This window comes from Malaclemys terrapin, chromosome 9, assembly GCF_027887155.1.
Source record: "Malaclemys terrapin pileata isolate rMalTer1 chromosome 9, rMalTer1.hap1, whole genome shotgun sequence".
Classification (NCBI taxonomy): domain Eukaryota; kingdom Metazoa; phylum Chordata; order Testudines; family Emydidae; genus Malaclemys; species Malaclemys terrapin.
In genome coordinates this window covers 25,996,063-26,020,784 of record NC_071513.1, presented here as the reverse complement: position 1 = coordinate 26,020,784, position 24,722 = coordinate 25,996,063, and the positions used below count along the sequence as shown (strand labels likewise).

The 24,722-nt window shown below is 51.7% G+C and overlaps 1 protein-coding gene across 1 annotated transcript; it reads left to right on the top strand.

The window, feature by feature from the left end:
* The first annotated feature begins 1,183 nt into the window (after window positions 1–1,183).
* Window positions 1,184–24,722, top strand: P2RY4 (pyrimidinergic receptor P2Y4). The gene is made up of 2 exons (XM_054040613.1): window positions 1,184–1,280; window positions 21,520–24,722. The coding sequence occupies exon 2, from the start codon at window positions 21,536–21,538 to the stop codon at window positions 22,634–22,636; it is 1,101 nt and encodes a 366-aa protein (XP_053896588.1). The 5' UTR covers window positions 1,184–1,280; window positions 21,520–21,535; the 3' UTR covers window positions 22,637–24,722.

The window sequence follows — 24,722 nt, the reverse complement described above, 5'->3', positions numbered from 1 at the left end:
AGTATGGCTCCAAGATTCTGGCCAAAAGGAGTGGTGTAGGGTAGGACTCAGCACAGGGCAGGCAGTGGTGCTGAGTAGCGGGTGTGACACAGGCAAGGGGTATGGTACAGCACCGGGTAGGAACGTAGCACAGGGCCGAGGCTGAAAAGCAGCTGGCACCTTAGTCCCACAAATGGGAATCTCATATTATTCAGTTCAATTTTCTAAAATGATGCACTATTTGTTTTTTGATGACCAGGTGTCTGGTGATGGGATGGCCAGGCCAGATGCCACAGGCAAGACAGCACGGAGAGGCAGGGGATCTGAGGCTGCAGAGAGGGCATGGAGGATTGGGGCCCAAATGTCAGACAAGGGAATGCTAAGGCTCAACATAAATGCTGGCTGTGCCTTTTGACAGCAGGTGTCAAGAGAGCGGGTCAGTGCAGAGCATCATTAGTAAAACCAATCTTCAAGGGCCGTCGCAGCAAAGCAAGGGGTTCTGAGTCTTCTCCTGAACCAGGAGCCTTTGGCCCTGTCTCACCGCAGCAGGAATCCAGCGGGTCCCCTTCTGGGGCTGGGAGAAGGTAGTGCTGGCAAAGGGAGGCAGGGAAGCTGAAAGGAGGGGTGGTGGCTCACCTACCTGTGATGGGGGATCAAAAAGCCAGTGACTTCCACTCCCTCCTCCTCCTTCCCTCCCCCGACAAGTTTCTCACTGCCATCCATTGCAGTGCAGTTTCTTTTCAGGCAGGCACCTGAGTCAGGGCACCCATTTCCCCTGCAGCTTCCCAGCCCCTGTATCCCCACTCTAGTCTAATCAGTGGGAGTGTCACAGTGTGGTGAATCTACAAAGGACCAGAAAGTTTGTTGGGCAATCCAAGAGGCAGCGAAGAGAGTGTATGAAATGGGGCAGAGGAAGGGCAAAGGGAATGAATAAGCGGGGAGCGATGAGGTTGCAGATCAGGGATTCTGGCTGGGTCTGTGCCCCTTGGATAGGCAGGCTTCAGGAGGGGGTGTTCTCAGAAGTGCACATTGAGCTGGTGAGCTGAATGGAAGGAGGGAGTTGGCACTGACAGCCTCTGGCTTCTGTCCCCGCCTCTCCCCACCCCTGGCCCTCCCTCTCCTTAGCACGTTGCTCAAAGAGCAAGCCTGAAACTTTGCAAGTGCCCAGGGAGAACAAAAGCTGTATGGTGACCAGGAGGAACTGCAACACCGGCTGGCCAGGGATGGGATCAAGCTTGGGCCCAGCCCAACACAGGGACACACATCACCTGAGGAACTGACCCTGAAACCAGGGAGAGCAGGTGAGGCTGGGCATGCGGGGAGACTGTGGAGTTCCTGTAGGGAGCTGTGGCAACATGGCCAGCCTGACCCAAAGGGCCACGGAGAGGTACTGCAAGAACCTGCACTAGGGTGACCAAAGTTCTTGATTTTGTAGGGACAGTCCCAATTTTTGGGTCTTTTTCTTATATAGGCTCCTCACCCCGATCCCAATTTTTGACACTTGCTGTCTGGTCACCCTTCTGCACAAAGGAGGGGGAGGGAGAAAACCCAGATCCTCTAGCTGTATTGGAGCCCTACGCCATCCTGTGGTGTTTAGGGTCTGGGATGAATTGTTGTGCTGCCACAAAACTAACCTTCTATCAACACCAGAGGCTCAGAAAGGCAAATAAACCCAAGTGGGGGAGGGTCCTGCCCTGGAGAGTGGGGTTCACTCCAGAACCAGCAACCAGCAAAACAAAATCAGCTGGGGAAAACAAAGGAGCAGTGGCCAGGACTGGGGAGACAATTACTTTGAGGGGAACAAATTTCACTCCAGGGCCCACACAAGACGTGCTCAGACACAGACTGTAACCGCTTTGAGGTTATCTTTTTGTTATCTGTGTGTACAGCGCCTAACACAGTGGGGCCCTGATTCTTGATGGGAGCCTCTGGCACCACCACAGTCCAAACACGGGTAATCGAACCCTCCCGAGCATGGAGTCCTGAGCTATCCCCTCCCAGCCCCACTGGCCCCACGTCCAGGCCAGCAGTGTTTGGGCTAACCTCAGCAGGCAAGCCACAATGGTACTATTCCTGCCCCTGAAGAGGAGCTGTCCCCAAGCTTCTCTAGGGATGGGGTCTGAGTTTTATGGGTGTTAAATAGAAATAGCTGAATGACTCACCGAGAGCAATGTGTGGCGTCACCAGGCAGAGCCCCGGCTCATGTCCCAACGTGGCTCCCTCCTCACTCAACACATCTCTTCCTCCTCACCCCAACATGGCTGCCTTCTTTGCCTCTTCTAACATGGCCTCCCCCTCCTCAATTCAACATGGCCACCCCCTCACCTTCTTCCTCACCCTACATGGCCACCTTGGTGTAAGGTAGACTTGCTCCTTGCACTGATCTTTGAAAGACTGCACAGGTTCCCTCCTGCCTCCCGAAAGGCATGTGAAGGGTGAAATCCCCATGCATCCCATTGCATGAGGGTCTGTTGGGTGGGAACACTGGCTCCTGGCATCTTTCTGCTGACAGAGAAAAGGAAAGCGCCCTCACCTCCCATCCTGCCTGGCTGAGAAACTGGGTCACTGTGGGGAGAAGCAGGCTGCATGTGACGTGTGTGGCAGTGTTGGGCTGTGTCTTTAGCTTCAGGGAAAGGTCCTTGGGGACCTGGCCCCACTGTGCCTGTTTTTGCTGCTGCTGTGAGGGGAAGGCTCAAAGAGAGAAATTGGGTCATGCTCCCCTTGTGACAGAACTGTGGCATAGTGATTACAGACCAGGGGCCTTACACAGGAAGCTTTTACATTACTTCCTCTCTTGTTTTGCTAGGGTTACCATACGTCCGGATTTTCCCGGACATGTCCGGCTTTTGGGGGCTCAAATCCCCGTCCGGAGGGAAATCCCCCAAAGCCGGGCATGTCCGGGAAAATCGGGAGGCTCGGCCGGGGCCTCTTTGTGCGGGGCCGGGGGCATGGTGCCCGGCCGGGAGCCGGGCCGGGGGCCAGGCCGGGCCAGAGTCGCAGTGCCGGGCCGGTCCGGGCCCACGGGGCCGGGCCCGCGGGGCTGGGAGCCGGGAGCCGGGCCCGTGGGGCTGGGAGCCGGGAGCCGGGCCGGGGTCGGGGAGCCGGGAGCCGGGCCGGGGTCGGGGAGCCGGGCCGCGGGGCTGGGAGCCGGGCCGGGGTCGGGGAGCCGGGAGCCGGGCCGCGGGGCTGGGAGCCGGGCCGGGGTCGGGGAGCCGGGAGCCGGGCCGGGAGCCGGGCCGGGGTCGGGGAGCCGGGAGCCGGGCCGGGAGCCGGGCCGGGGTCGGGGAGCCGGGCCGCGGGGCTGGGAGCCGGGCCGGGGTCGGGGAGCCAGGCCCGCGGGGCTGGGAGCCGGGCCGGGGTCGGGGAGCCGGGTCCGCGGGGCTGGGAGCCGGGCCGGGGTCGGGGAGCCGGGCCCGCGGGGCTGGGAGCCGGGCCGGGGTCGGGGAGCCGGCCCGCGGGGCTGGGAGCCGGGAGCCGGGCCCGCGGGGCTGGGAGCCGGGAGCCGGGCCCGCGGGGCTGGGAGCCGGGAGCCGGGCCCGCGGGGCTGGGAGCCGGGAGCCGGGCCCGCGGGGCTGGGAGCCGGGAGCCGGGCCGGGGAGCCGGGAGCCGGGCCGCGGGGCTGGGAGCCGGGTCGGGGAGCCGGGAGCCGGGCCGCGGGGCTGGGAGCCGGGCCGGGGTCGGGGAGCCGGGAGCCGGGCCGGGAGCCGGGCCGGGGTCGGGGAGCCGGGCCGCGGGGCTGGGAGCCGGGCCGGGGTCGGGGAGCCGGGCCCGCGGGGCGGGGAGCCGGGCCCGCGGGGCTGGGAGCCGGGCCGGGGTCGGGGAGCCGGGTCCGCGGGGCTGGGAGCCGGGCCGGGGTCGGGGAGCCGGGCCCGCGGGGCTGGGAGCCGGGCCGGGGTCGGGGAGCCGGGAGCCGGGAGCCGGGCCGGGGTCGGGGAGCCGGGCCCGCGGGGCTGGGAGCCGGGCCGGGGTTGGGGAGCCGGGAGCCGGGCCGGGGTCGGAGAGCCGGGCCGCGGGGCTGGGAGCCGGGAGCCGGGCCGCGGGGCTGGGAGCCGGGAGCCGGGGTCGGGGAGCCGGGTCGGGGAGCCGGGAGCCGGGCCGCGGGGCTGGGAGCCGGGAGCCGGGCCGGGGTCGGGGAGCCGGGAGCCGGGCCGCGGGGCTGGGAGCCGGGCCGGGGTCGGGGAGCCGGGAGCCGGGCCGGGGCTGGGAGCCGGGCCGGGGTCGGGGAGCCGGGAGCCGGGCCGCGGGGCTGGGAGCCGGGGGGTGCGCCGGGGGTGGTCGGCCAGGGCCCGAGCCGACCCAGGCTGGAGCCGCCGGGGGCCAGCCTGGGCCGCGCCGCGCCTCCTTCTCCCTCCCCCGCCCCTTACCTTACCTTACCTTACCTGCTTCAGGCTTCAAGCAGGGGAGGGGGCGGAGACTTTGGGAGGGGGCGGAGTTGGGGCGGGGGCGTGGGCGGGGCTGGGGGCGGGGCCGGCCCCCCCGGGAGTGTCCTCCATTAGGAGGCACAAAATATGGTAACCCTAGTTTTGCAATTTCCTAGAGGAGTGTGGAAGACGATGAAGGTGCGCCCCTCCCTACTAGAGTGACCAGATAGCGAGTGTGAAAAATTGGGACAGGGGATGGGGGGTAATAGGCCTCTATATAAGAAAAAGCTCCAAATATTGGGACTGTCCCTATAAAATCGGGACATCTGGTCACCCTACTCCCTACCCAGGTCACAGGATAACCCTGACTGGGTTTGTTCCTCAGCTGCTAAATCACCGAGATGCTTGTCTTTCTATCAGCAACTCCCAAATGCCCATCCCTGTATACAGTGCAATCTGCACTCCAACCCCCGGAGTGCTGGCTTAGGACACACACCCTTGCAATTTCCTGCCAAGAAAAGGTGCGTCACACAGATAGAACAGAGAATTATATCATTGGAAGGAGACAGGAGCTTTGAGCTGCTAAAGGAAAATCTGGGCTCTTTACTGACAGGCTCATTCATTTTATTGGCACTTTTAAACTGCCTGTGTAAATATACAAACTAGGAGGCACCTGGAATAAAGTCACACAGTAGGGTTCAGTATCCTTTTCCAGCAGCGAGTGCAGGTGAAGGGAGTTTCATAGACTCCAAGGCCAAAAGGGACCACTGTGATCATCTAGTCTGACCTCCTGTACTGTGCATGCCACAGAACATCCCCAAAATAATTCCCAGAGCAGGTCTTTGAGGAAAACATCCAGTCTTGATTTAAAACTTGGCAGCAGGAAGCATTTGGTGCAGGCAGTGGGAGATGGGTAGTGGAAGACATTTGACATGGGCAGTGGGAGATGGCAAGGCGTGTTGTGGGAGGGGGCGGCAGCAGTAGCGTAGCTAAGGGGGGTGCAGGGGAAGCAGCCGCTTCCCCTCAGCACATTTTCCAAAAGAGGCGCCAGCAGGCAGGGCCCACACTTCGCTCTGAAGCTTGGCCTGCCAGGCCAGCTGCTGGGCTCCTGCAGGCAAGGGTGGGCGGCACGGCGGGAGGAGCCATGGGAGGGGGCGGCACGGCCGGAGGAGCGAGGGGGGCTCGGAGGCGCTTTCAGCACGGAAAGCCGCTTGCGCGCTGTGCGCCCTGAGCCTTGGAGAGATGGGGGCGCTGCGCCCTAGCGCTCGGGCCCCTCCCCAGCTCAGGCAGCAGGGCCCCGGGGTGGTATCCGGTGCCTGCGCCGCTGCTGGCGGGAGGGAGAAGCTGCTCAGTCTCCGGGGCCGTCTCAGCGTCCTGGAGTCGAGCCGGTGGGTGGGGAGCCTGGCTATGGTGCCCGGCTCCCGGCTGCAGCGCCCCAGGGAGGCGAAGGAAAGCCCCCCGCGCGGCGCAGCGATGCGGCTGGGAGCTGCGCGTCGATGACCGTGGTGGGGCAGGTGGGAAGCTTGTGGCAGACCCTGGCGCTGCTCCGCCCCCCGCAGTGATTCCCTGCAGGGGCTTGTACCATCCGGCTGCCGGAATCCCTGAGCCTCAGCCGTAGCCTCGCACATGGCAGCCTGCAGCGCGGCAGGAGGAGCGGGGGGGGGGGCGGACGGCTGGAGGAGAGGGTGGGGGCACAGCACATGGCAGCCTGCAGCGCGGCCGGAGGAGCGGGGCGGGGGGCACAGCACATGGCAGCCCGCAGCGCAGCCGGAGGAGCCATGGGGGGGGGGGACGGCTGGAGGAGAGGGTGGGGGCACAGTACATGGCAGCCCGCAGCGCGGCCGGAGGAGCGGGGGAGGGGGCGGCTGGAGGAGAGGGTGGGGGCACAGCACATGGCAGCCTGCAGCGCGGCCGGAGGAGACATGGGGGTGGGGGTCCCGCACGGCCGGAGGAGCCAGGGGAGGGGGGCGCCGCGTGGCCGGAGGAGCCAGCCACAGGGGGGGCGTGGAGCGACCAGAGGAGGAGCCATAGGGGGAGTGACCAGAGGAGGAGCCAAGGGGGGGGGCACCTTTTTAATATTTGCTCCCCCTGCTCTTAGAACCTGGTTATGCCACTGGGCAGCAGACTGTATTTGAAGTGGGCAGTGGGGTCTGAGCAGGGCTAGGAGTGGGTGGTGGGGGTACAGGCAGGGCCTGGAGCCTCAGTCTGCAGTTGAGGAGATTTCCTTCCTGTGTCAAAGGGCTGAGGCCAGTGCATACCCCCTTGATACTGGGCATTCCCTAGTGCCTCCATCAGCTGTGGCACTCACTGTTTCTTGGACACTGTAGATTTGCATGCATGGCCATTGCAGGGGCTGGTGCTTCACTAACAGCATTGCATGTGGGTTAGAAGCATAGGGGCTGCTTATGAGAGGGAGTCCATGCTGCTTGCCTGACACTGATTGAACATCTTTTTGGGGATCATCACTGTTCTACCCCTTACATCACCTCCCCCGCTATAGGCTCTGCCCTTCTCTTAGGCAGATGGGGCCCATTTCCTTCCAGAACCTGGCAATACTGCTCCTTCCGTTGGCTATCATCCTGCTGACCATGCAGCATGGCTACATTGCTATTTTTAGGGTGCTAGCTTGATCAAAGCTAGTGTGGGTATGTCTGCCTGAGCTGGAAATTACACCTCCAGCTCCACTGTAGGCATTCCCCATGTATCAGGGCCAGGAGCACTGACACATTCAGATGCAATAAGCCACAGTGAAGAAGTTTCTGAGGATCCCATTCTGTGCAGTGTATGGGACCTGAACCCTGCCCTCCCCCCCAATGCTTGATTTTTGTTTTGAATGAGATTACAAACTGGATTGATAAAGGTAATAGCAGTGAGGTAATAGACAGACTTCAGTAAGGCATTTGAGATGGTATCACACAAAATCAACACAGCACACATTAAACACATTAAAAACTGGTTAATTGACAGGTTTTCAAATGTAACTGTAAATGGGGACTCATGAATGCGTGGGTGTGTTTTCTAGTGGGTCCAGCAGGGATCAGTTCTTGGCCCTATGCTATTTACTATTTTTATCAATGAACTGACCGAAAACATAATGAACGGGGCAGGTCATTCAGATCACTTGATAAGCAGGGCGCAAGCAAACAATATGTTTTTATACATGTAAAGTCCTACATCTAGGAAGAAAACATGCAGGCCATACTTACAGGATGGGAGATGCTATCTTGGGTAGCAGTGACTCTGAAAAAGGACTTGGGGTCCTGGTGGATAATCAGCTGAACATAAGCTCCCAGTGCAACACTATGATCAATAGAGCTAATGTGATCACTGAATGCATAAACAGAAACCTCAAGTAGAAGTAGGGATGTTATTATCACCTCTGTATTTGGCATCACTGCTAGAATACTGAATCCAGTTCTGGTACAGTCAGTTCAAGAAGGATGTTAATAAATTGGAGAAGATTCAGAGAAGAGCCATGGGAATGATTAAAACAGACTCCCAGTGCTCAAGCTATTTAGCTCAACAAACAGAAGGTTAAGGGGTGACTTGATCAGTCTATAAGTAGCTTCATGGGGAAAGAGAATATCTTTTGTTAGACCAACTTCTGTTGGTGAGAGAGAGAAGTTTTTGAGCTTACACAGAGCTCTTTTTCAGGGGCCCTCAAAAAGAGTTCAGTGTAAGCTCAATAACTTGTCTCTCTCACCAACGGAAGTTGGGCCAATAAAAGACATTACCTCATGGACCTTGTTTCTCTAATATTCTGGGACTGACTTGGCTCCGATATCTCTGTATAGATGGGGACAGGAGTTTGATAATAGAGGGCTCTTCAATCTAGCAGACAAAGGTGCAACAAGATCCAAGGGCTGGAAGTTGAAGCCAGAGAAATTCAGACTAGAAATAAGATGCAGTTTGTTAACAGTGAAGGTAATTGAGCATTGGAACTATTTACCCAGGGTTGTCATGGATTTTCCATCAGAGGACATTTCTAAATCAAGATAGGATATTTTTCTAAAAGATTTGCTCTAGTTCAAACAGGAATGAATTCAGGGCAGTCCTATGTGTTATGCAGACTAGATGATCACAATAGTCAATTCTGGCTTTGTAACCTATGAATCCTCAGTGCCCTGTCAAGGACACCTGAAATTGTGAAATTGGGAGCACTTTAGGCTGAGCAGCTGGGACTGGGAGGGATCCTGGAGAACCGCTACTGAGGATCCTCTTGGCTGGATGCAGAATCCTGTTCTTGTTCTGAGCTGCTCCAAGCTGCATCTGGCCTGAGAATGTCTTCCTGCATCCCATCTGGAGGGTGCTTCTTCTCATTTCCCCAGTCAGTTTCACAGCCAATGTCAACAGTGAGAGCAAATATAGAGCTCTGGCCCCAGGATAGCACAAACCTGATAGGAGTGATTGCTGGGAGGGGCAGGGCTGAGGGGAGGGCATCAGCAGGGAGGTGAGGGTGGGGAGGCAGGGGAGTGCCCCTTGATGATAAGCTGGACAGGGCATGGAGAGAAGCCGGGATCCCTCTCTGTGAGCTGGCAGCAGACGTGTCATATTGGGTGTGTCTGTCTCACACCCTTCTGCCCTATGAGAAGATGAGCTTTTGGGAGCCTTGTTCTGCCACTATTGGTAACACTTCTTGAAGGAGGAACTCGCCCCAGAGCAGAGGGATTCCAAATGTCTCTTCCCTACCTTCCTCCTTGCCCTGGCCCTGCTCCATCCTCTTCAGGAGATGGTATCTATCTCCGGTATTCATAAGGCCCATCACCACAGCATTCAAATGTCAAACAACTAACATTTGCATGATGCAGCTCTTTGTCTCTTCCCATTCCTGGAAATGTTCTTCTCTTAGGGAGATGCCATTCCTAGGGGAGACCTCAGTGAAGAGATGGTTTTTGCCCCGAGATCTGAACAGGCTCAGCCTAAGCCACTCATGGAAGATTTGTTCTACAGCTGAGGTCTCATCACCACATAGAGCTCAGCAAACCTAAGTTCAGGGCAGAGTGTATCAGCCTTGGGGAGCTTTGTGTTATTCTGTTCTATATGGGAGATTCCCCAAATTACCCAGGGCAATTTCATGCCTGCTATTCTCAGTGACTCATTCCTTCAGTCCTGAAACTAGGCTCATTGTGCAATGTTGGGGAGTTTCCTGTGAAGTTTTGTAAAGAGGACACATCCACTTCTTCACTCTGTGAAATCCTAAACACCTTAAGGTGCTGTCACCAGTGAGATAATGTTGCTGTCCCCATGGTGAATTGCAGAGCTTACAGGGTTTCCATTTGTTAATCATTCCATCTTCTGAGATAAGGAGCTGTGGAATGTTCCCTATCTCCCAGCTGTCATGACATTTTACTGCCAGGTTATGTCCACTAAGGAGAGACCCTGGCACAGAAAGATGTGTCAGTTGAGAATCTGATAGTTGCTTCTCCTATCTCAGGCTCTCTGCAGCCTCCAGTGCTAAAGGAGGAATGAGTAGTTACTATTTATCTTAGGGTTTTATAGTACCATCCACATAAAATCAACAATAAAATCCTTCCTTAGAGGTTTTTAAGGTCAGGCTTGACAAAGCTCTGGCTGGGATGATTTAGTTGGGGAATGGTCCTGCTTTGAGCAGGGAGTTGGACTAGATGACCTCCTGAGGTCCCTTCCAACCCTGATATTCTATGATTCTATGAACAATAGCAAAGTCCTTAGTGGACTTCATAAAGTCTCTCACACTCCTCCCTTTTCAGAATCAAAACTCTTTAGGGTAGAGTGTGGGGTTGTATTTTGGGGGGTGATAGTAGTGGGTAAGGGTTTGAAAATAGAAGGGGGTGTTCATATTGTGAGCACCACATAGAGTGGAAAGGCTTTCTCAAAGAGGAAGACCTTGCAGTGGTTCCTCAAGATAGTCAGGCTCTGGATTTGCTTGATCACCTCTGGAAGACTGTTCCATGCATTGTCCCCAGCCCTCATGTGCTTTGCCCAGGGCTTTGAGATTTTTATTGCTCCAGAGGAGTACAGCTGTCATGATGATTCACAGTTCAAAATTCAGTCCCCGCTGTAGCTGATCCATTAATTTCTTTGAAAATTAGGACCAAGGCCTTAAACTTGCCTTGGAGCAAGTGGAGGGACTTGAGCACAGGCCTGATAGGCTGCCATGAGCACATGCCATGGAGAAGGCGGGCAGCCACATTCTGTATCAGTTGGAGCCTGGGCATCATCTTGACATTCAGCTTCAGATATAATGATTTACTGTAACCCAGTCTGGAGGTGACAAATGCATCGATTAGTATGGACAGGTCCTTGTCCAGGGGGAATGGCTTAAGTTTCCTAACAATCTGAAGGTGAAAGAAGGCATTTTTGGAAACTGATACTGCCTGGTTATCCAGGCTTAGCAAGGAATCTAACAAGACTCTGAGGTTTTGTACCATTCTGACCAACGGGGACTGCATGCCTTCAATGGAAGGTGGAGACAACATCTTGGCCAGCTCTTCAAAGTGTTTCCTGTTTCCAACTAGCATCCTTTTGGTTTTGCTCAGGTTTAGCTTGAATAAGCTGCTCTTCATCCAAGAGCTTATTTCTTGTAGGCATTCTGACACTTCAGTAGTGGCAGTGGTTGCATCAATTGAGGATGAGATAAACAGTTGTGTCCTTGGCATACTGTTGGCAACTGAGCCCATGAGGTGTGTCTCTCTCTCCCAGTGGTCTCATGTTAGTAGTGAAGAGAAGCAGGGATATATAGTGTGGATCCAACAGGACCCAGCAGGTGAGGCCTTTGGAGAGGAAGAGCCACTACCCATCAACACTCTGGGTCTGTCGGAGAGGAATGATTGGAGTTACTGTAATGCTGAGCTGACTACTCCAGCTTTGTCACATAGGTATGTGTTAGTAGCACCTTGTGGTCCACTGTATCCAAGGCTTCAGAGAGGTCCAGCAGAGTGAGCATGGAGATCTGACCTGTGTCCATGACCATGAGAAGATTGTCTTTTAGTGTAACTAGAGTGACTTTTGTGCTGTGCCTTGAGCTGAACCCTGATTCTGAGATATCCAGTTTCAGAGTAACAGCCGTGTTAGTCTGTATCCGCAAAAAGAAGAACAGGAGTACTTGTGGCACCTTAGAGACTAACAAATTTATTAGAGCATAAGCTTTCGTGGACTACAGCCCACTTCTTCGGATGCATATAGAATGGAACATATAATGAGGAGATATATATACACACATACAGAGAGCATAAACAGGTGGGAGTTGTCTTACTAACTCTGAGAGGCCAATTAATTAAGAGAAAAAAAAAAAAAAAAAAAAAACTTTTGAAGTGATAATCAAGCTAGCCGAGTACAGACAGTGTGATAAGAAGTGTGAGAGTACTTACAAGGGGAGATAGTCAACGTTTGTAATGGCTCAGCCATTCCCAGTCCTTATTCAAACCGGAGTTAATTGTGTCTAGTTTGCATATCAATTCTAGCTCTGCAGTCTCTCTTTGGAGTCTGTTTTTGAAGTTTTTCTGTTGTAATATAGCCACCCGCAGGTCTGTCACTGAATGACCAGACAGGTTAAAGTGTTCTCCCACTGGTTTTTGAGTATTTTGATTCCTGATGTCAGATTTGTGTCCATTAATTCTTTTGCGTAGAGACTGTCCGGTTTGGCCAATGTACATGGCAGAGGGGCATTGCTGGCACATGATGGCATAGATCACATTGGTAGATGTGCAGGTGAACGAGCCCCTGATGGTATGGCTGATGTGATTAGGTCCTATGATGATGTCACTTGAATAGATATGTGGACAGAGTTGGCATCGGGGTTTGTTACAAGGATAGGTTCCTGGGTTAGTGGTTTTGTTCAGTGATGTGTGGTTGCTGGTGAGTATTTGCTTTAGGTTGGGGGGTTGTCTGTAAGCGAGGACAGGTCTGTCTCCCAAGATCTGTGAGAGTAAAGGATCATCTTTCAGGATAGGTTGTAGATCTCTGATGATGCGCTGGAGAGGTTTTAGTTGGGGGCTGAAGGTGACAGCTAGTGGTGTTCTGTTATTTTCTTTGTTGGGCCTGTCTTGTAGGAGGTGACTTCTGGGTACTCGTCTGGCTCTGTCAATCTGTTTTTTCACTTCAGCAGGTGGGTATTGTAGTTTTAAGAATGCTTGATAGAGATCTTGTAGGTGCTTGTCTCTATCCGAGGGATTGGAGCAAATGCGGTTATATCTTAGAGCTTGGCTGTAGACAATGGATCGTGTGGTGTGTCCTGGATGGAAGCTGGAGGCATGTAGGTAAGTGTAGCGGTCACTGCATTTAGCCGTATGGAATGGAAATCCATCAACCTCATGAAAAAACTCGTACAGATACAGACAGACATCATCTTCCTTTCCAAATGCAAGCAGATGGACATCATACCAAAAGGACTAAAGGTAAAAAATCCATTACAATCTACATATCACACAGACTATGCTGAGAGACTGTGTCACACACTCTCAAAGAAACTGCGAAACCACCTGATCAGCATCCTATACAGCAAACAGGGAAAGATTAAGAATGAGCTCTCAGAACTGGATACTCTCATAAGAAACCAACCTTCCACACAAACTTCCTCATGGATAGACTTTACAAAAACTAGACAAGCCATTTACAAGACAAACTTTGCCTCTCTACAAAGGAAAAAGGACACTAAACTATCTAAACTGCTACATGCCACAAGCAGCCACAACAGTAGCCCCCTTAACCCACCCAGCAATATTGTTAATCTTTCCAGCTATACTCTTAGCCCAGCAGAAGAGTCTGTCCTATCTCGGGGCCTCTCCTTTTGTCCCTCCAGACCCATGAATATGATACAGTTCTGCGGTGACCTAGAATCCTACTTTCGACGTCTCCGACTCAAAGAATATTTCCAACATACCTCTGAACAGCATACTAACCCACAGAATCCTCCCTACCAGCACTACAAAAAAAAGGATTCTGCATGGACTCCTCCGGACGGTCGAAACAACAGACTGGATTTCTACATAGATTGCTTCCGTCGACGTGCAAAGGCTGAAATTGTGGAAAAGCAACATCACTTGCCACATAACCTCAGCCATGCTGAACACAACGCCATCTACAGCCTCAGAAACAACCCTGACATCATAATCAAAAAGGCTGACAAAGGAGGTGCTGTCGTCATCATGAATAAATTGGAATATGACCAGGAGGCTGCTAGACAGCTCTCTAACACCACATTCTACAGGCCATTATCCTCTGATCCCACTGAAGATTACCTAAAGAAACTACACCATCTGCTAAAAAAACTCCCTGACAAAGCACAGGAACAAATCCGTACAGACACATGCCTAGAACCCCGACCAGGGGTATTCTATTTGCTACCCAAGATCCATAAACCTGGATATCCTGGACGCCCCATCATCTCAGGCATTGGCACCCTAACATCAGGCTTGTCTGGTTATGTAGACTCTGTCCTAAGACCCTACGCTACCAGCACTCCCAGCTATCTTCGAGACACCACTGACTTCCTGAGGAAACTACAATCCATCGGTGATCTTCCAGAAAACACCATCCTGGCCACTATGGACGTAGAAGCCCTCTACACCAATATTCCACACAAAGATGGACTACAAGCTATCAGGAACAGTATCCCTGATAATGTCACAGCTAACCTGGTGGCTGAACTTTGTGATTTTGTCCTCACCCACAACTATTTCACATTTGGGGACAATATATACCTTCAAGTCAGCGGCACTGCTATGGGTACCCGCATGGCCCCACAATATGCCAACATTTTTATGGCTGACTTAGAACAACGCTTCCTTAGCTCTCGTCCCCTAACGCCCCTACTCTACTTGCGCTACATTGATGACATCTTCATCATCTGGACCCATGGAAAAGAAGCCCTTGAGGAATTTCACCATGATTTCAATAATTTCCATCCCACCATCAACCTCAGCCTAGATCAATCCACACAAGCGGTCCATTTCCTGGACACTACTGTGCTAATAAGCGATGGTCACATCAATACCACCCTATACCGGAAACCTACTGACCGCTACACTTACCTACATGCCTCCAGCTTCCATCCAGGACACACCACACGATCCATTGTCTACAGCCAAGCTCTAAGATATAACCGCATTTGCTCCAATCCCTCGGATAGAGACAAGCACCTACAAGATCTCTATCAAGCATTCTTAAAACTACAATACCCACCTGCTGAAGTGAAAAAACAGATTGACAGAGCCAGACGAGTACCCAGAAGTCACCTCCTACAAGACAGGCCCAACAAAGAAAATAACAGAACACCACTAGCTGTCACCTTCAGCCCCCAACTAAAACCTCTCCAGCGCATCATCAGAGATCTACAACCTATCCTGAAAGATGATCCTTTACTCTCACAGATCTTGGGAGACAGACCTGTCCTCGCTTACAGACAACCCCCCAACCTAAAGCAAATACTCACCAGCAACCACACATCACTGAACAAAACCACTAACCCAGGAACCTATCCTTGTAACAAACCCCGATGCCAACTCTGTCCACATATCTATTCAAGTGACATCATCATAGGACCTAATCACATCAGCCATACCATCAGGGGCTCGTTCACCTGCACATCTACCAATGTGATCTATGCCATCATGTGCCAGCAATGCCCCTCTGCCATGTACATTGGCCAAACCGGACAGTCTCTACGCAAAAGAATTAATGGACACAAATCTGACATCAGGAATCAAAATACTCAAAAACCAGTGGGAGAACACTTTAACCTGTCTGGTCATTCAGTGACAGACCTGCGGGTGGCTATATTACAACAGAAAAACTTCAAAAACAGACTCCAAAGAGAGACTGCAGAGCTAGAATTGATATGCAAACTAGACACAATTAACTCCGGTTTGAATAAGGACTGGGAATGGCTGAGCCATTACAAACGTTGACTATCTCCCCTTGTAAGTACTCTCACACTTCTTATCACACTGTCTGTACTCGGCTAGCTTGATTATCACTTCAAAAGTTTTTTTTTTTTTTTTTTTCTCTTAATTAATTGGCCTCTCAGAGTTAGTAAGACAACTCCCACCTGTTTATGCTCTCTGTATGTGTGTATATATATCTCCTCATTATATGTTCCATTCTATATGCATCCGAAGAAGTGGGCTGTAGTCCACGAAAGCTTATGCTCTAATAAATTTGTTAGTCTCTAAGGTGCCACAAGTACTCCTGTTCTTCTTTTTGAGATATCCAGTGTGTTGGCTGATGTCATATGTTGGAGCTATTTTCTCAATTATTTTGCCCAGATATGGGAGATTGGAGACAGGATGGTAGCTGGAGAGATCTTCAGGGTCAAGTGTTGGCTATAGTTGACGACTGGGTGAACTATTGCATTTTCCAAGGAGTTTGGTAGGTGTGCATCTCTCAGGGGCACTGACTATTTCCATTAGGAGTAGGCAGACTTGTTATTCTTTGGCTTGTACCAGTCAGAAGTGGCATAGATCTGTTTCGTAGGCTGTGGCTCTAATATGTTTCAGGGCTTTTTGAGCTTTGGCTTGTGTGATTAAGCCAGACTCAGTCATAGACCATGGGGCAGGTAATACAAATCATGTCAGGGAGGAATTTCCTGTCCCAGTTAGCTCCATAGGTATTCGGCTGATCTTATCAGTGAAGTATGCTGACAGTTCTTCACAATGGTCGATGCTTGGCTCTGGAGTCTGGGCTACACAGTCGGAGTTGATTAACTGGTTTACTGTATGGAATAGCTCTGATGGCCCTGATTCTGCTGCATTGATTGTTGATGAGTAGAAGGCTCATTTTGACTCTGTTACTGCAGTGGCCTAGTCCTGGAAGTGTTGTTTGTGCTGCTGGCTGAGGGATTCAGAATGTTTTTTGCATCTCTGGATGCAAAACTTGAACTTTCTGCGTGTGTGCCTCAACTGCTGTAGTTCATCTGTCAACCCTTGTGTCTTCTTGGTCAGTCGGGGGTGGGGGAAATGGATGGGTTGGGTGCCGATGGTAGTGGACAACAGGTGATTGTACTGTACTAACTCATTGGTGCTTTGGCCTTGTGTTTGTGTGGCTTTTCTCCTAGGGCGAGTTGAAAACCTAGGGAGTTCAGGAGTCTTCAGCGGTGGACCAGCTTTGGTTGTTCATTACCATTGTGGAACGGCTCTGGTCTCTGCCTAGATGAGGAAGTGTATGATGGTGACATCTCCAATATCCAGTCCTAGACTGAAGATAGGCTTCAACATATGTCTGGCTGCATGTGTGAGTCCAGAGACTGCCTGGGAGAATCCCATGGTTTCCACGTGGTTACTACTAGAAAGAAAACTCCAACCGCTCCTTAGCAGCTGAGTGGACACAGGCTGGTCCCCACTGTTCCATTCACCCCATTTTATTCTTCCTTCCTTTCTGTATAGGACTGTTCAATAGAGCAGCTTCTGTCTGGGCAGCAAGCCAGATCTACACCACCCTTCAGTTAGGAGAGAAAGTGTTTAATGCTTCGCAGGGACACACCGGCCAAACCAATTGCCTGGTTGAAGTGGGCACCACTTCAAAATAAATCAAACTTCACCTGACCCAGAAGGATCTTCTAGCCAGTAAACACTCAAAGGAAGCCTCTACCTTGTGAATATTCAAAAAGGAATTGACAGACAGAGCCCTGGGGTGGGACATGGCAGCTGGTTCTATGGCCAGATTCTCAGCTGGTGTAAACTGGCATATTTCTATTAACTTCAATAGAGCACTACTGATTTATGAACCTGAAGATATCTAATCGATCACTGGGTATGTATATCACGCTCATCACAGTGATTGCTGATTAATATCAACATTCTACGGCACTTTAGGAGAGGAGAGAAAGAAGAATCCTGGATCCAATAGAAACTGCAAAGGAATTTTAGGGAGGCACAAGGTTACGTAAACTAGTTAGCTTAGAGGCAGGGCCGATGCAACCCATTAGGTGACCTAGGCGGTCGCCTAGGGCGCTAGCATTTGGGGGGCGGCATTTTGGGTCCTTTGGCGGTGACTGCGGCGGCCGGATCTTCGGCCGCCCCGGTTGTCATCGGCATTTAGGCGGAGGGAGCTGGGGCAGGGGGGGTGCGGGGAGGGCCGCCTGCAGCAAGTAAGGGTGGGGGGGGGCGGCATGCAGGGGAACAGCTGATTGGTGCTGCAAGTCTGGGAGGCGGGAGAAGTGGAGTGGCGACGGCGTGCTCGGGGAGGAGGCAGAGCAGAGGTGAGCTGGGGCAGGGAGCTGCCGCACAGCTCCCTGGGCAGGGGGAGCTGCCGTGGGGAGGGGTGCCTCAGGGTGGAGAGGGAGAGCTGCTGCGGGGGGAGCGCCTCAGGGCGGAGGGGGGTGGGGTGAGGAGCTGCCGCGGGGGGGGCACCTTAGGGCAGAGCGGAGAGCTGCCACAGGGCTGGGGGGGGGGGGGGGCACAAGGTGGAAGTTTCGCCTAGGGCGGGAAACATCCTTGCACCCGCCCTGCTTAGGGGGCTGAGAACCTGACATTCTTGTGAAAAGTATCACAGGTGGTTCAGCATTTCATCTCCTCTGGAATATCATGCCTCCCACAGCACAGTCACCTGGCATCACAGTGGGGTGTTGATTTAGCACTGACTCAGAGGGACAAGGGCCACCTCCTAAATCCCCAGCAACATTTCCTGTAGTGTCTGGATTTCCCTTGGTGTTTTCTCAAGCAAGTTGTTATAACCAAAGACAATGCTACAATCCTGCAGCATTCCCCACAGGAAAGCCAAGTCACAGCTTGCAGAAGTGTCCTGCATCTGGTAACAGCAGCTTCTATGAAGGTTGTTAGACTTTCCTACTTTCCCATTTTTCTCATCTGTTTACAGTGGAATTGGCTGAGCTCCATTTGTTAATATTTGATAGGGCCTGTCTGCCCTCTGAACTCAAGGCGTTTGCTCTCCAAGGATACTAAATATAATTTAGCTCTGTAATAAACCTGTGCAGCAATCTGCACCTTGGGTAGCTGGAGGGGAATTGCAGAGAGTGTTTAGTTTGGGCTTCAAGATCCAGTTCCATCTAGAACACAAGTAAATACTGCAATCAAGAGATATGATTGACACTAGCATTGGATGTCCTGCAGGTGGAAACCTACAGCAGTCTCGTATGCACCCTCTGCATGTCAGTCTCACCTGCATCCCAGTCCACCTGGAGGATTATTATTACTGTAGGTCCAGGAACCGCAGTCAAGGATCAGGGCCCCGTTGTACTAGGCACTGTACAGCCAAGTAATGAGGAAGATAGTCCTTGCCACAGAGAGCTCATAATCTACTGTCAGATAGGATAAAACAGGTGGATGAAAGAGACAAACAGGATGGGAGGTTGCTATAACAAAATAAACAGAGGTCTGGCTACTGCAGGCTTCTGCCCTGCACCACTGTAAACCAGCATCCCCACTACCATGCACTATCACCTTGTCTTCTTCTGAACATGTCTACAGTTGTGAGCCACATGCAGCTTCTCTGGGCATCATGCTCTTGATGAGAAGAATGTAGCAATTTCATTAAGTCATAGATTTTAAGACCAGAAAGTATTATTAAGACAATCTAGTCTGACTCCCAGTATAACACAGGCCAGAGAACCATACCCAATATACTCTGTATCAAGCACATAACATGTCTGTTAGAAAACGATCCAGTCTTGATTTAAAGACTTCAAGTGATGGAGAATTCACCGCATCCCTAAGGATGGTGTTCCAGTGGTTAATTAACCTCACTGTAAAAAATACACACCTTATTTCTAATGTGAATGCACCTAGCTTCACCTTCCAACCTTTGGATTACATTATGCCTTTTCCTGCTAGATTAAAGAGCTGTCTGCTATCAAAAATCTTTCCCCCCATGTAGATACTAATAGCTGTGATCAAGTCACCTCTCAACCTTTTTTGGTTAACTTGATAGAGTGAAAGCATTAAGAAGCTCAAAGGCATGTTTTCCAGATCTCCAGTCATTCTTTTAGCTCTTTTTGGAACCCTTTACAATTTTTCAACATTCCTTTTGAAAAGTGGACAGCAGAACTGGACACACTATTCTAGTAGTGGTCTGACTACTGCCCCATGCAGAGATAATACCAGCTCCCTACTCCTACATGTATGCCCTAAGGTCATATTTGCCCTTTTTGCTACAGCATTGCACTGGGAGCTCATGTTAAACAGGTTACCTACCATGACCCTTCAGTCCTTGTCAGTGTCACTGCATTCTAGAGTACTGTGTTCCATCATTTAATGTGACCTACATTCTTTGTTGCTAATATGACTTGCAACTGGCTGTATTAAAATGCATATTATTCAAATGATAGCACCTTACTGAGCGATCCAGGTTAGCCTGGACAACTGGTCTGTCCCCATCATTATTTACCAATTTTTGTGTCATCTGAAATTTTACCAGTAGTGGTTTTAGCTTTTCTTCCGGATTATTGATAAAACTATTTAATAGCATTAGGGCCAAGAACAGAGCTCTGCAGGCCCCTGCTAGGAACACCCACATTGGATGACTATTCCCTGTTTACGGTTATTTTGTGAGATTATTTTTAATCCATTTAATCCTCTGATGCTGCAAATGGTGGTGGGAATGACCAGCCAATCAGTCACTGGTGCAAAAGACAGATCTAAGTTAGCGCCCTTTACAGCCAAAATATATACTTTCTCCATCCCCAGCTTCTGGCAAGAAGCTTGCCCCTCACAACAGGGCTTCAGAGACGGTTTCTGCAGGTTGCTGATCTCAGGACAATCCATTGTGAGAGGGATTACCAGCAGATGTCTGTAGATTCAGGTTTCAGAGTGGTAGCCATGTTAGTCTGGTTGGTGATGGGATGTGGCCCAGACTTAGTGGCAATCCTGAGAGCACTGGGGCCTGCTGGGCACCGCTTACCCTGCGCTCCTGCTCTGGGATTGAGAGGCCAAATACTGTAGATACCCTTTATTCTTGGAGGGGGCCCTGTCACCCAGCACACCATTCACCAGCTTATGCCTTTTGGCCTTGCCCTTGATGTGACTTTGGCCTTTTGTTAATGGAGCTACACAATTGTTGGCTTCACAGTGGAACGGGCACTGGGGCATGGTGGTAAAGCAAGTGTGCCCAGGTCATCCAGTGCCTGCCTGGAGCAGCTGCTTTGCTTCAGTTAGCTGCACTTTTGTCCTCTGTGACACTAGGAGCTTTTGGTGAGTTTTGTCAGTTGCCTTCTCCTGATTTCTGCCTGTGGTCCCTCATTGCAGCTGGTGCCCTGGGTGACGGGCTGCTGCCTTTCTGAAAATGCCAGGCAGGGAAATGAGCTAATTTCAAAATCTTTAGGGAGATTCTGGGGGCTGCTGAGGTACTCAGAACCTTCTGGGGCCCGATGCCCCCATGGGATGAAGCTAGTGGATGCAAGTTACTCATCTCCTGCAGGGGAGAATCAGGACTCTGGGCTGTAGATATTCTGAGATGCAAGTGGAGCCATTTTATGGCTCTTTCCCTGCCCTGGGGATTCATTTGCCAGACACACACAATTCCTGGGCCCCTGCTGTTGATGTGCAACCTGGGACATATCCCACCTGGATTCTGAGCTCACAGCTGCACTGGGATGAGACTCAGCTTTATAATGACTCTTCTCTGTGTGGCTCAGAGATCAATGTTCTGGAACTGGGAATGCCTCCAATTCGGGGGAAGCTGAGGCCCCTCTCAATGCTGATGGACAATGTTCTTCCAAGAGGCCCCTTTAGCAGCTCCTCAGGGATTTCTCCAGAGCAGAATGTGCCTCCAGGTGAGACTCTTTCCACTCCAGTGACCCTACACTCTTTCCTTTGTAAATCACCCCTCTGGGATTTGCAGCAGCATTGAGGACATGCTAATTAGTCTGAATCAATTTTTGAGAGGCTGTGCTGGCATCGAGTGTGGGGCTGCTATGGCTCACAAAGGTCTCATTGTTAGGAAAACAGTGGGATTATCTGAGTAGCTGCTAGAGTTTGGGGTGGCAGGGAGAGAAACAGGCTTTTCTTCTGACGCATACTTGTAGGGTTTCATAGGTGCTTTGTGTCACTCAGGGGGCTTAGAAAGGGGAGTTATCAAATCTTCCTTGGCTGGGTAAAGGCCCAAAGGCGGGAGGCATTGGAAAACCCCCACAAATGATCATCAAAGCAGCAGGAGTGCCTGGGAGAGGAAGATCTGGCTCCTGGGTTCTTCATATCTGACAGCGGCTGAGATCAGTGATTAACAGATGTTTTTATTATTGCCTTTTCAGAGATTGGCTTCAGACAATGGCCACTTCGGTGGGGACATTCCCAGCTGCTCTGTTGACTCCAACACCTGCTTTCCAGCTGACAGCAAATACCACCAGCGAAGGTGAGGAGAATTGCATCTTCAATGAGGAGTTTAAATTCATCTTGCTGCCCGTGTCCTATGGGTTTGTCTTTGTGGTGGGGCTGCTGCTCAATTCCTGGGCCTTGTGGATGTTCATCTGTAAGATGAGGCCCTGGAACGCCACCACCACCTACATGTTCAATCTGGCTGTCTCAGACACTCTGTACGTGCTTTCTCTCCCCACCCTGGTCTATTACTATGCTGACCGCAACAACTGGCCCTTTGGGGAGGGACTCTGCAAGATTGTGCGCTTCCTCTTCTATGCCAACCTATACTGTAGCATACTCTTCCTCACCTGCATCAGCGTGCACCGCTACGTGGGGATCTGCCACCCCATTCAATCGCTCGGGTGGGTGAAGACCAAGCATGCCCGCCTCATCTGCGTGGGTGCGTGGTTCATTGTCACCATCTGCCTCATACCCAACCTGATCTTTGTCACCACCAGCACCAGCGGCAACAACACTCTTTGCCATGACACCACCAAGCCCGAAGAGTTTGACCACTATGTGCACTACAGCTCTTCAATCATGGCCCTCCTCTTTGGCATCCCCTTTCTGGTGATCGTCGTGTGCTACAGTCTGATGGCTAAGAGGCTTTGGAAACCCAGCCCATCCAGCTCCAACCAGAGCATCCCCTTCTACAAGAAACGCTCTATCAAGATTATCATCATTGTAATCACAGTCTTTGCCATCTGCTTCCTACCCTTCCACATCACACGGACACTGTACTATACTGCCAGGCTCTTCCAAGCCAACTGCAGGACCCTCAACATTGTCAACTTCACCTACAAGATCACACGGCCTCTGGCCAGCATCAACAGCTGCATAGACCCCATCCTGTACTTCCTGGCTGGGGATAAGTACAGGGGAAGGCTGCGTCGGGCTGTGCTCAAAATGCCCAAATCTGAGAACCCATCTACTCTAGCCCTTGTCTCACAACTCAAGAAGAATGGCTTCTCCACCTCCCGAGGTGCCAGCTACTCCATCAATGATGCCTGAGAAAAGGGGGTGAAACTGACAGACAATGGATGCAGCAAGGGGTATTGAAAGAGCTAGAGCCTGGGGAGCCAGTATGCATCTAGGCCAGAATGTAGGACCAGCATTAGGGAAGCCAGTAGAGTTGCTGGGTTAGTCTCACTCCAGAACGGAGGTCTTCTCCATCTCCTCCTAATCTCTGTGAATTATTTCCCCACTGTGCTGTGTCTGCTTCTCACACAAACATTCTGGCACCAGGTTTAACCTCTGAATGCTTTTGAACTAGGTGGTTTACATTCCCACTCTCCGAGCATGCTCCACCCCTCACACAGACCAAACATCCATCTCAGAGCCAGGGATATTCCCTGTCTTGTCACAGCATGGGAGAACTGCCCAGAGTAATGCCAATGGGAGTGCAGAGAGAAGAGACCCCTACGTCCCATAAGGAAATGGAGGAGGCCAGAGGGATTGTCTTATGAAGAGTACGAGAGACTCACAGGTAGCGAATTCCCTGCTTCAGACGCAAGTGGACAAGGCAGCCAGGGCAGGCAAGGAAGCACTTTCAGGGCACTGGTTCTAGCAATGCAGAAGAGAGACTGGGGCTGGCTCTGGCAAGATGCAGGTGATGGGGTAGGGATGCACACAGAGTTAAAGCCTGCGGAGTGGCCATGGAATTGTGTGTGTATTGTACATGCTGTTACATGTCTCTGTCCCTTTGTGTATGGGAGGGCATGACTCACCCTTTAACTAACAGAGAAGGCACCACAGCACCTTTGCTCCCAACTCTCCTAGCTCCAGGTGGTTGGAGGGTGGGCAGAGCCCCCAGGACAATGAAGCCCATGAAAGCAACTAATTGATCCATGAATAAAATGTTTTCCTGAGCAATTTTCTTAAGGCCCAGGACTGTTTCCCTCCCTATTGCCACCAGGAAATCAATAAACAGGAGAGAACTGGCATGCATGAGAATCTTTTAAATGCCTCATTGAAGGTCCATTTGGCTCAGCCAGGCTATGACATGTCCATTGCTGAAAGCTGAGAAAGGATGGAATGCCAGGTGACACGTCTGCCCGGGCTCAGTGGCTTGGCACATTTCCTTCGGGCTTCAGGAGAGTTCAGAGCCAGTTTCACCCCTCAGGACTCTTGGAAATGGCCAGAGTGAGTTTTCCATTGCAGTCAGAGTGGGGAAATAACTGAGGGCACACCTGCTACCTCCTGATAGGTCTTGTAAAGGGGAAGGCCCAGGTGGTTTCCCAGGGCCTCCAAAGCAGGTCTTAGATGATTTGTGAGGTTGGTATTGTACTGAATGGAGACTCCAAGCTCAGCATGTTTTACACCTACATTGCTCCTGCTGGGGAAATTTTCCCAGTCCCTTTAGATCTGCACTTAGTGGGCTCAAGTATTCAAATGAAAGGTTTGAGACTCAAGAAGAAAGGCCTGTGGTAGGAAGGGGGCATTTCCCCTGCTTTTTTGCTAATTTTCCCCACCAGATCATACCTGAAATGGCTTTCACACACCCCAGCACCATCCACCCCCACTCCCACCATGTCTCAGTGCCTCTTGCCCAACTGAGGATGGGCTTGTTTACATAGGTTCTGGCATTTCAGCCTCTGAAATATGCCCCTTAGATTCGTGGTGAGAGTCAAGAGGCAAGGAAGAGTCACCACTTAATGTTCCATTTTTCTCTGCCAAATATTAGCCGAACTCCAGCAAGCATTTCTAAAGCCAGTGAAACGCTTCCCCCAGCCCCCGACAAGTCCCTAGCGTGACCTGACTTGGCACCACATGTGTTAGCATTTCTGCAAAGAAGCCAGGAAATTGGGAGTGTAAAGTACATAGAGGCACTATAATAGGAAGTTAACAAGCTCTTTAGAATGTTTCCTTTATTGGTATTTACTTTTGAAATGTTTGCAGAGCTCTATTGTTTAATTGTGTGGGCATATGGTGCTATCCGCTAGGGAGTATACAGGTGAGCGTGTAAAGTGCTCCAGCGATAATGCTGGATGATACTAATGCACTAGGTTGTAATGAATTAGATATTCCACATTCTAGAATTCATGAGCCCAGCCTGCCTTCTGTGGGGAGCAGAGCTAGGGCAGGAAGGGGGTCCTGC